This window comes from Nannospalax galili, unplaced genomic scaffold, assembly GCF_000622305.1.
Source record: "Nannospalax galili isolate Female #2095 unplaced genomic scaffold, S.galili_v1.0 scaffold346, whole genome shotgun sequence".
Taxonomy (NCBI): domain Eukaryota; kingdom Metazoa; phylum Chordata; class Mammalia; order Rodentia; family Spalacidae; genus Nannospalax; species Nannospalax galili.
The window spans coordinates 1680570-1692728 of NW_008357637.1; the positions used below are offsets into that span (position 1 = coordinate 1680570).

The following is a 12159-nucleotide window of genomic DNA, read 5'->3' on the forward strand; positions in this document are numbered from 1 at the left end:
TATGCGCGCCTGTGGAGACCAGAAGCATTGGATCTCCCTGGAGCTGGAGTTACAGGCACCTGTGAGCCACCACCATGGGTGACGGGAACCAACTTGGGCAAACTGCTTTAAAGCAGCTTCAGTTAGAGGTCTACAAGGAGGGGAAGTATCCAAAACCCAGAGGGGAGGTAGACCCTCAAGTCCGACACCAGGAATTTGGGCTCCTCTCACCACGTGTTGCTGACCCTGCAGAGAGGTGATCTCCATGGCCCTTGCCTGACAATGACAGGAGCACACCTCACTGACAGACCTCAGTGCCAACCTGGCACATCAGCTTTTGATGAACTGCAACTTTTATGGTCCTTTACTTTCCCTAAGCCTCCAGCAGCAGGACAGCGGCAGGTGCAGGACTGCTTTTGTGCCCGGGCCCTGGCCAAGGTCTACCTGACATGCTTATTCTTTGTGTGTGTGTGTGTGTGTGTGTGTGTGTGTGTGTGTGTGTGTGTGCATGTGTGTGCACCATAGCATTCATGTGGAGATCAAATACAACTTGTGGGAGCTCTTTCTTTTTAGCATGTGGGTCCCTGGACTCAAACTCCATTAACAGTAATAGTCATTCCCATCTCCCTCCATCCCATATCTTCCCTCTCTCTTCCACCCTCCAGCCCCTGGTCTGCTGACACTACTTTCTGTCTCCATTTGCCTATTATGAACACAATTTCTTTCTGAGTTTCTCCTATCTGACTCCTTGATTGACATTTTCCAGCACCTCCCACCCCTCTACTCAGGTACTACAGTTCTACTTTCTGCTTCTTTTGAGGTCAACACTTTCAGCTTCCACATATGACTAAGAATCATGTGTATCTGTCTTTCTGTGCCAGACTCATCAGAGGAATCTTCCTAAATACAAATCTAATAAAGTCAGTTGCTCCTTAAAACATTGTGCCTATCTACTCCTTGGTCATCCTTAAGCCATAGGGGCCAGGCATCCTCCTTCACTATTAGGAGCAACCCATTTTAATCTCAAGTGACCTGGTTTGGCTGACACTTTATAGGACTCTGTTGTCTAAGGAATAGACCTAATCTTGAATGCGGCTTGTAGGTCCTTGTGAGCTGAGCCTTCATGCCTGCCCCCACTTCCCTCTCTCTCGGCAATAACGCATGCTCCTTCCACTCCCGTCTCTTAGCAAGTCACTCTCCTTGGAATGAATGATCCCATCACCTCCAAGCTTTGGCCCACTCAATTTGCTCCACACAGCTCAGCTCACCATTTCCTCAACAGAAGTCTCCCAGAGCCCCAGGTGACTGCATGTACCTCAGTAGCTCACTGGACTTTTTAGAGCCTTTTACGTAATTCTTATTAAAGCAATTATGCAATTTGGTTTTTAAGTCTAATTTCCAAGAATCACCTATCCCAAGAAGTTAGGCTTATCACAGAACATGGGCTTGATTCAGGATAATCAATTTACTCAACTTAGAATACATTTACAGAGAGACATATTTTCTGACACGGTATTAGGAAAATGACTTTAAATCTTGTACTTGTTTTCATGCTTCTAGTCACCTAAAACATACATTTAAGGCTGTAATTTTCTATTACTTAAAGCACTTTGAAATATGCTTAATTAATCATAAAAACTGTATCCAAAGCAATGACGTGTCTCATGTCTTTGCCCTTTATTTGGGGAAAAGCTTCAAAACAATGAAGACTGAACCCTCACAAAATGCTAAATGAACCTAAATGCCAATTTAGTTTGTTCATGCTAAAGAGCCCTTGGGGAAATTAGGTGCTTGAGGGCCTATCGAGTCTTTGGAGGAACAATCTAGTATCAGAACTGGTTATGAGGCCACTTTGGTACCAAAACATACAGAGAACTAAGAACATGTAGTTACCTCAAACAGAAGTAAGAACAAATGGAGTTAAACGAAGATCAACTACACATTCAACAAGGGGATGAAGTATAGCTCAGTAGTGGCTAAGCATGGGTGAGGCCAGGCCTCAACTCCATCCTCAACTCCAAGGACTCTGTCCTCAACTCCAAGAAGTCCAAGTGGACTACATCCTCAACTCCAAGAAGGAAGGAAGGAAAGGTGGAGGGAGGGAGGAAAGAGAAAGAATATGTGGTGGTAAGCCTGAATGAAACAAAAGATCATCCAGGAGTGGTATCAACTGGAAGCAGAGAGAATGCAGCACAAACCTTAACAGTGCTGTAGGGCAGCGGGTAGGAGACCTTCACTATGTATTTTTGAAATGTCTGAATTTTTTTTAATGCATTTGAGTGTATTGCCTGTATGTAGGTAAGTGCACCTGTGTTGTGCAATGTCCACAGAGGACAGAAGAGGCCATCAGATCCCCTAGAACTGGAGTTACAGACAGTTGTTAGCTGCCATGTGGGTGCTGGATTCAAACCCGAGTCTTCTGCAAGAACAACCAGTGTTCTTAACTGCTGAGCCATCTCTCCAGCCCTGGAAATGCCTGAAATTTTTATAGTGAAGAACAACCAGCATTATTTCTTCTATGAAAATAATTCTAAAAATTAAAAAATTTTAGGTAAACTGATTATGGACTTAAAAAAAAGAAAAACAACAAACCAATAACAATTTGGTTTTTCAAGTCTCCAGCATTATGCATCAAAAACACAACTATTGGACCTGGAGAGGTGGCCCCAGGGTAAAGACCACTTGCTGCTCTTTCATAGGACTTGAATTCAGTTCCCAGCACCTACATTGAGAAGCTCACTACTGCCTGTAACTCAAGCGCCTAAAGATCTGATGCCCTCTTCTGGCATCCATGGGCACCTGCACACAAGTGGTATACACACACATACACACAAATGAAAATAAATATGTAAAGCTGCGTGTGGTCACACACACTAATCCCAGGCAGATCTCTGTGAGATGGAGGCCAGCCTGTTCTACACAGAGAGTTCCAGGCCAGCTGGGGCTATAGGAAGAGCCTGTCTCCAAATAAATAAATAAGTAGATAAATCAATTTTTAAAAATCCAACAGGGTTTTTATATGTTGCTTTAAAATGTATTTCATACTCAGTAATAAAGCTTTCTTTTTTATGAGAAAGATGAAAGACTATCTCCTTATCTAGCAAAGGTCATAAACTGTTGGCTGGCAGACAAAATTTGGCACAAAGATGTGCTTTCTTTGGCAAACAAAGAATTATTTTTTTCCAAATGCACTGGTTGCCAATATTAGAAAATCTAAGATTTCACATAAATATCCAGTTTTCTCTTAAACTGAAAACTTGAGCAACAAGAGTTTCTGGTTACAAGGAGCATTGGCAACTCTTGAAGCAAGGAGAAATCACTTCCTTCAGAAAGACAGCTGCCTACAGAGCCAGCACACTGGAGATTGACATAGGGTTACTATGTAGCAAGTAGCCCCTGTTTAAAATATAAACTCTGGGGGCTGGAGAGATGGCTCAGCAGTTAAGAACACTGGTTGTTCTTGCAGAAGACCTGGGTTCGAATCCCAGCACCCACATGGCAGCTAACAACTGTCTGTAACTCCAGTCCCAGGGGATCCGACAGCCTCTTCTGACCTCCGCAGCACTGCACAACACAGGTGCACTAACCTACATGCAGGCAATACACACATACACATAAAATAAAAAATAAATAAAATTAAAATATAAACTCTGGAGCTGGAGAGATTAGATAGCTCAGTGGTTAAGTGCATTGGCTGCTCTTGCAGAGGACCTGGGTTTGGTTCCCAGCACTCACTCCCTCCACAACATGGGCACTTACACACATGCAGGCAATACACTCATACACATTAAATAAAAATAATAATTTTTTAAACTGCTTTTATTTTATGTGTATGTGTGTATTGTTCATTTAATTCCTCTTTCCCCTGTGGAATTAGTCCATGTCTCTCCTTTGTGGGAGAACTCGAGTTTATTTTCTACATATTTTTAAAAAATATTTTATTTTTATTTTATGTGTATGAGTGTTATACCGGCATGTAGGTAAGTGTACCCATGTCATGCAATGCCCACTGAGGACGGAACAGGCTGTCGGATCCCCTGGAACTGGAGTTACGGACAGTTGTTAGCTGCCATGTGGGTGCTGGGATTCGAACCCAGGTCTTCTGCAAGAACAACCAGTGTTCTTAACTGCTGAGCCATCTCTCCAGCCCCCAATAATAAATAAATTTTTTTTAAAAAATATAAACTCTATGGAATCTGTCAAATACCCTACATTTTTGTCTGTTAGCATAATTTAAAAGGATTTTTTATTTGAAGTATGTATTTTATCTTTGAAATAACATACTTGTGAAAGTGTTGTACATTTTTCTATGAATTCCCTTAACTAAAGAAATTAGTAAAATGCCAAAATATTTCCATTACTTTTGTTTTTTAAAATAATCAAGATTTATACAAAAACATAGGGTTCTTCTACATACATATGGTACATAAAGTAAACACTTCTGAAAAAGAGAGAAAACTGGCTTTTCCCATTATAGGAGATAGAACTTCCAGATGAAATTCTGACTAGATTAAATATAGAACCTACCATTCTAGAAGTTACAATTTCAAAGAAGCAACTGTCTAAATATTTTATATCAAACCTCATGATAATAGTCTCTGAGATCTGCATTTAATGCATAAAATCATTTTGCTTTTCATCGTATAACTAGAACTTCGAGTTTAAGCAATAATTTCACAAAGAATACGTAGCCACTGGCTTGACTTTTTTGACAAGTCATCAGGCTATTTATAGCATTCAGTGCATTTACATGACTCTCCACAGCAAGCACCTGTACCAAAGTGCTCCTGCTTCCTCTAATAGAGGACAGTAGATGGGGAAAAGAACAGTTCATGAGTTAGAAAACATTGGTGGAAATACACGACTCTTAAAGTTTTGTGCACATAAAGCTTCAAAGGAGAAATAAGAACCAGATGTTCACAAAGGCTTCAGAGGTTTATCTAAAAGTGTGGTTCCCCAAAAAGCTGGTCCAGTTAGCAGGAGAGCTCAGTCTGACCACTTACTTCTAAAGCAGCTCCCTCCTTCCACTTCACCAAACAACCTGAACTTCTCACTGACCACTCATTCACTTGGCTTCACTTTGTCTTGGGTGATTCTAAACAATAACATCTGCTGCCATTTCAAGTTACACCCTCCAAGACTCATCAAAAACCATAACGGAACTAAGAACACGTCTTGAGGCCAGAAAAGCAATAAGTTCATTCCAATTGTTCATTCATTAGCCTGGATAGTGGAGAGAGGGAGAGGCAGAGGAAGGAGGGAATGAAAATAATAATGATTATAGGATATAAGAAGAAAAGTGGACTAAAAATTAAGAGGACTAATTTTGGTGGTTTTTTGTTTGTTTTTTCATGTGGAACACTTCATGAATTTGCATGTCATCCTTGTGCAGGGGCCATGCTAACTTTCTTTGTATTGTTCCAATGTTAGTATATATGCTGCTGAATCTAATTTTGCATTTCCAGGAAAACCAGTTAACCTCTCTAGGCCTCACTTTGCCTCACTGTTAAATAAAGGCTGACTTCTTTGAATAAGTCAAATATTATCAAAAGCTTTATGTTGAATTAAGATGTAAAACTCTTGCTGGGCATGGTGGTGCACGCCTTTAATCCAAGCACTCAGGAGGCAGAGGCAGGAGATCTCTGCGAGTTCAAGGCCAGCCTGGTCTACATAGTGAGTTCCAGGACAGCTGGAGCTACAGGGAGACCCTGTCTCAAAAAGACAAAAAAAAAAAAAAAAAAAAAAAAAAAAAGATGTAAAACATGTAAAACTCTTAACCATGATACTTAGCCTTTTTGAAAACCTAAATTTTACCCCCCAGAAAAATGCTGATGCAAATCCATCCATTTTGTGTTATATTCAGAAAGTTTAGCAACTTCTAAAAACTATCCATGAACAAGAGGCTAAAAACCATTTTTTCTAGAAATGTCTACTTTTCTGTGCTTCTAGAAGTAATTTATGTTTTTATAAACTCATTCACAATTTTTCTTACCTATGTTTCATAAGCTCATTCACAATTTTTCTGACCTAACTCCATGAATCAGATTGATTTTTTTTAATCTTTTTGAGACAGGGTCTCCCTGTAACCCCAGCTGACCTGGAACTCACTATGTAAACCAGGCTGACCTTGAACTCTCAGAAACCTCCCTCTGCCTCCAGAGCACTGGGATCAAAGGCGTGCACCATCATACCAGGCTATGAATCAGATTTCTTGCCTAACCCCATTCTGACTGATTCCCAAGAGGAAAACAAATAAATAGGGCTGGAGAGTTGGTTCAGCAGTTAAGAGCTCTTGCAGAGGACCCAGGTTCAATTCCCAGCATCCACAGGGCAGCTAACAACCATCCATAATTCCAGTTCCAGAGCATCCAACTCCCTCTTCTGACCTTCTTGGGTATTGTATGGCATAGGTGCACTCACACATGTAGGCAATATGCTCATACACATAAAATAAAAATAATAAAAAATTTTTAAGAAGAAATAAATAGGTAGAGGAGTGAGGGAAGGAGAGAGGGGAGAGGAAAGGAGAAAGGAGGGATTTAAGAAGCTTTTAAGATCTGAAATAAGATGGATTTCCCTTTTTAAAACTGAAAAGGATCAGGATGCCTATAATCCCAGCACTCAGGCTGAGGCAGGAGAATCAGAATTCAAGGTCATCCCCAACTACATATCAAGGCCAGTCTGGACTAAATGAGACTCCATCTCAAAAAAAAAATAGTCAAAAGGGCTGTCAGGTGTGCTGATATCTATAATCCTGCACTTGGGAGGTTAGAGCAAAAAAACTATTGCAAGTTTAAATCCATCCTGGGATACATATCAATATCCTGTCTCAAAACCACCCAAAAAAAGGAAAGTGAAAAGACTGTTTAAAAAGTACACTCACTGGCTGCTCTTTCAGAGGACCCGGATTCAATTCCCAGCATCCACATGGTGGTTAACAACTCTCTATAATTCCAGTTCCAGGGGATCCAATGTTCTCTTCTGTCTTCCGTGGACCTTGCACGACATGGGTGCACTTACATACATGCAGGCAAAACACTCATACACATAAAATTTTTTAAATGAAAATATTTTTTAAAATAAAAAAAAGTACACTCAGCTACTCATAGTGGCACATGACTGTAATTTCAACACTGGGGAGGCAGAGTCAGGCAGATCTCTGAGTTCAAGGCCAGCATGAGCTGCACAGTGAGTTCCAGGACAGTCAGGGACATATAGTGAGACTCTCAAAAATAAGTAAACTCTACTCTAAGTTATTAGATTCTCCATTAGATAAAACCTATTATTGAACCAGATGTGGTGGCACATGCCTTTAATCCCAGCACTTGGGAGGCAGAGGCAAGTGGATCTCTATGAGATCAAGACCAACCTGGTCTATATAGCAAGTTCCAGGCCAGCTGGGACTACAGGGAGGCTATCGAAAAAAAAAAAAAAAAAAAAAAGGAAAGAAAGCCCATTATTGATCTACTCAGCCAACTTGAAAACATGGATAGTCTAAAAGTTGGTCTCAAATCCAATAACAACAGAAATGTCGACAATTTCTGAACAAGTTAAATGTGTTACCTTTAATAATTCTGAGGAAAGGATTCTGATTCAATAAATTACTGTCCATAAGCCTTACTAGTCAATCATTATTCAGACTCCATAAATGACCTCATTAGAGGCTTAGGAACTGATCTGACATTTTTTAGAGACTAGACAAAATGTATACCTGCTATCCAGTATCTGCCTTTACAACAATACAACATCTTTCCAAGTCATAAAATACTCATTCAATAAACATTTGTTGAACGTAGTAAATTTCATGCACTGTGCCAAGTTCTTTGGGATAATAAAAATTAGTGTCCTAGTGTCAGTCCTAGAAATAAAGAACTTATATACCAGTCTTTACACTTTAAACCTCACAACAGTCACCTGACTCGTTTCACTGTGCATGTCTTGTTCTACTCCAGCCTTCTAACCCTGATCACATCTGTGGCACTGGGTAAAGACTCTTCACTGCCTAGTTTTTCATACAAGCACCACCACAGCTGGGAAAAGATCCTGGGCCCTTAAAGGTTTAGGGATACAGCTGAAAACTACCATAGCAAGCAATCGTTTTCTTTAATTCTGCAAGTATTTCATTTATTCCATGATTCAGCCTCACATGATTTTACGAAAATCCACAGTTCCCCTTGAGAAATGAACTGACACTTTAGGAAGATGAATCTTCTTGTTTCTGTGACTTCATTCCCCTACACTACCAGGTTAAAAAGTACCTCAAGACTGAGAGTCCTTAAGTACAAGATACAGTGAAAGCTCACACACAAGGTTCCCAGCACTCCACCTCCATCCCCTGCAGCAACAAAACAATGTCACAGCTACACCAAAGAGCTTACAACAGGACTTCCCTCCATGTTGCATGGCACTCCTGTTTCTGTCCCTCAATTCTCCTTCTCAGTCTATCAGAAAGCTCCCACTGATCTCACTCAAATGTCACCTATTCTACGATGTTGTCCTCACTACTCAAAATAGAGTTAACCATGCTTTCTTGGGTAGCTTCTATGTACTTTGCACATGTATCTATCAATGTGCCTTACCCCAGAAGTGTTACCCACCGCCTTTTTCTCACTAAGCTACAAGCTTATTCTTAAGGTCAGCAACCTCTATTTATGCTTCCATTTATAAGGCCCAACCATGCCTGACAAATGGTGGTGCTAAACATGTTTGCCAAGTAAGTACACAGACAAATACGCACCGCTCTCTAAACTCATTGTGATACTTATCACTTCCGAATATGGTGTCATTTACTTGTTTATTTTCTTTATTACCTTTTGTGGCTTGTTTACTGGCACATTCTAACACCAAGAATAATGCCTGAAACAAAGAAGGCACTCAATATTTACCACACAAATGAATGTAAGATTTAAATTTAGTTATCTGGAGCCCATCCTGATCAAATTATTCAATATAAAACATGGCTTCTCTCTTCTGACCTCCATGGCATTGCACTACATGTACGCACATACATGTAGGCAATACACTCATAATAAATAAAATATTTTTTAAAGCGTTTAAAAAAATAAAAATAAAAAATGGCTTCTCTCATAACTTTTTTCAAAAAGAAAGAAATGACAGTATCCTTGAGAATGGGAGTAAATAATACCATTTTTATAAACTTCAAAGAAATGACTACTTTAAAATTCTATATACAGGCTGGGTATGGCGAGACACACCTTTAATCTTAGTTCTTGGGAGGAAGAGGCAGGCAGATCTCCAGGCCAGCCAGGACTACATAGTAAGACCCTGTCTCAAAAAAAGAAAAGGAAGGAAGGGAGGGAGGGAGGAAGGTAGGTTAAGAAAAAGAAAATCTGGATAAATACATGTAAAACTTAACAGCTTTTACATTTTTAATGAAATATTTAATTAGGTTTTTGAAAGTTTATAAAAGTTCCTACCCATCCTTGGTTTGATCAGCTACTCCCGCCAAGAGCTGCACAATCTTTGGATTGCTGTTGGGATCATTGTATAGGCCCAGATAGCGCTGGACAAAGTCTTCTGGGGTCATGTAATGTTCTCCATCCACCTCCGTACTGGCATACTAGAAGACAATAAGCACAGTGAAAAAGTGGACAATTCCAGATCATCTTGTGGCTAACAGATGTTTGGGGGGAAAGCAAGCTAAAGTCAGTATTAAAGTCAAAATAAGGAAAAACAATGCAGAAGTCTTCTCTGGCTAGTGGAAGATCAAATAACCAGACAACCAACCGAAGAGCACCATGAAGTACTGAGATGCTTCAACACTGATGACTCCTGAAAATCTGCTAAGTGAAATGAGGCAGACACAAAAGGCCCACAGTGTAGCATCCTGTCTACATGATATATCCACAATGCAGTCCATGGAATGAGAATGCAGAGCTGTGGTGCCAGGAGTGGGGAGTGGGAGATACAAGCTAACTGCTTAATGAGTGTGGGGTTTCTCTTTGAGAATGATGAAAGCCTTCTGGAATTATGTAATGGTGAAGGTCTCATAACACTGTAAACACACACATACATACACGAATACATAGATACACACACACACACACACACAAACCCACTAAGTTACACACTTTAAAATTACCATAATGGGGAATTTTATATTATGTGAATATTTAATCTCAATTCAAAATACATGCAGGTCGGTTAGATAGCTCAGTGGGTAAAGGCAGTTATGATCTGAGTTCAGTCCCTGGGACCCACATAGCAAAAGGAGAAAACCAATTTCCACAACTTCCTCTGATTTCCACAAGCACGTGGATAGACAGACAGATAGACAGACACACACACACACACACACACACACACTAAATGTCAAACTGGATGGACTGGGGATATAGCTTGGTAATAAAGAGCTTGCCTAGCATGAGTTCAATCCCCAGTGCTGTAAAAATTAATTAATTAAAAATTTGATAAGAGACATGAAGAAAGACTAAGAAAAGAGAAATGGAGGTCAGGCCCCAAAGGTGAACACAGACAGACGCCTCCCATTCCCAGACCCTCTCTCTCTTTCTTTAAGAATCTGTCTCATAAGCTGCCAATCTTAAAAATAAATTACTGTACTATAAAAAAAAAAAAAGGCTTTCTATTTCCTCCAAGTCCCAGTAGCTGGAGGAAAAAAAGTATTCTACTTTTTACATCAATTTTTTTTTGGGGGGGGGCCTTTTTGAGACAGGGTCTCCCTGTAGCCCCAGCTGTCCTGGAACTCACTATGTAGACCAGGCTGGCCTTGAACTCACAGAGATCTGCCTGCCTTTACATCAATTTTTAAAAGCATGCTTATCAACAAACTCCTCATTATTTCAAGGGTTCAGTGCACCGTGCATCAAGACAAATTGCTGTGACCCAACTTCTTTTTGGGTCATGGCAGATCTAGTTACTGAGGTCAACCAACAAAGAAGCAAGATCAGGAAGTTCCCCAGATTGAAGAATTGAAGGGTTCACTAAATGCCAAGCACCAAAAAAATTAAAACACACACAAACAATAAAAACACAAAAATAAATAAATAAATAAATAAATAAATAAATAATAAAACAAAAATCCGCACCAAAGTCTAGCCCACCTCAGAAAACTGCAGAATATCGGAATAAAAAGAAAAATCCTACATGTTTCCTGAGAGAAAAACCAGGTCAGAATAAAGAATCAGGAAGACATGCTCCTCAGCAACACCAGATGCTTGAAGACAGAGGAATGCCTATATTCCCAGAGAATTTATTTCCAACTGAAAATTCTAAACTGAGCCAAACTTTCAATCAAATATAAGGGTAGGTATAGTACTCTGAGATATCAATGCTCTCAATATTTTTTCCTGCCTTCATTTACCCTTTCTCAGGAAGCTATAAGAGAATGTTTTCATTACATTTATGTATTGGGCGGCAGGGGGGGGGGGGCGTGCCCAAGACATGGTATATGTGTGGAGGTCAGAGGACAACTTTCAGGGGTCAGTTCTCTCCTTCCACCATGTGGGTCCCATGGATGGAACTCAGGTTGTTAAGCTTGGCAGCAAGTGTTTTTATCTGGTGAATCATCTTTCTGGCCCCAGTAAAAAATTTTTTGAGAGAGAGAGTAAACTAGTTCAGTGGGGCAGGTGGAGACCTCCAGAAAGGAAAGCCAGGAGTCATGGAGTAAGGAGGACACAGAGACTAGGAAGAATGCAGGCTGACTCAAACACGACTTCTTCACGAGGAGGTAACTTCACCTATTTAGTATTCCATTCTGGTCCTATGTCCACACGCCAAATCCCCTTACAGTGCTGTTTTTCCCCTTTCACATTTATCCCCTGCTAGCATTAGGTTTTACCATCTCCCACCTAGATCATAAGGGAGAGGATCTTTGTCTACTGTGTTAATATGCCCTAGCACCAAAGACAATGCAGAGTAGGCACTTAAGAAATTCCTGTTAAATTGGTTAATCAGTACTAGGTATACACCTAAGTAATTGAAGAGTTTGATCATTTTTAACTATGAAAATGTATTTTTACTGGACATAATAGGAAATATCAAAATGAATGACTTGAGCTGAGGGTGGTGACTCATACCTATAATTCTAGCACTCAAGAGGCAGGAGGATCACAGTGAGTTTGAGACTAGCCTGAGCTATACAGTGATTTCCAGGACAGCTTTGGCTATAGTATGAGAAAAGAAAAGAAAAGAAAAGAAAAG

The 12159-nt window shown here is 40.1% G+C and overlaps 1 protein-coding gene and 1 non-coding gene across 4 annotated transcripts in view; both read right to left on the minus strand.

Annotated features, from left to right (window-relative positions):
• Nucleotides 1-12159, minus strand: part of Slc25a12 (solute carrier family 25 member 12) — a 97478-nt gene that overhangs the window by 58518 nt on the left and 26801 nt on the right. For all 3 annotated transcript variants that reach the window (XM_029557268.1, XM_008855256.3, XM_008855257.3), the window contains one exon: nt 9417-9559. In XM_029557268.1, the coding sequence (XP_029413128.1) occupies nt 9417-9526 (110 nt within the window). In that variant the 5' untranslated portion in view covers nt 9527-9559. The remainder of the gene's footprint in view (nt 1-9416; nt 9560-12159) is intronic.
• LOC115067984 lies at nt 5327-5431 on the minus strand. Its single transcript, XR_003847349.1, has one exon. It is a non-coding gene; the product is annotated as a U6 spliceosomal RNA (small nuclear RNA).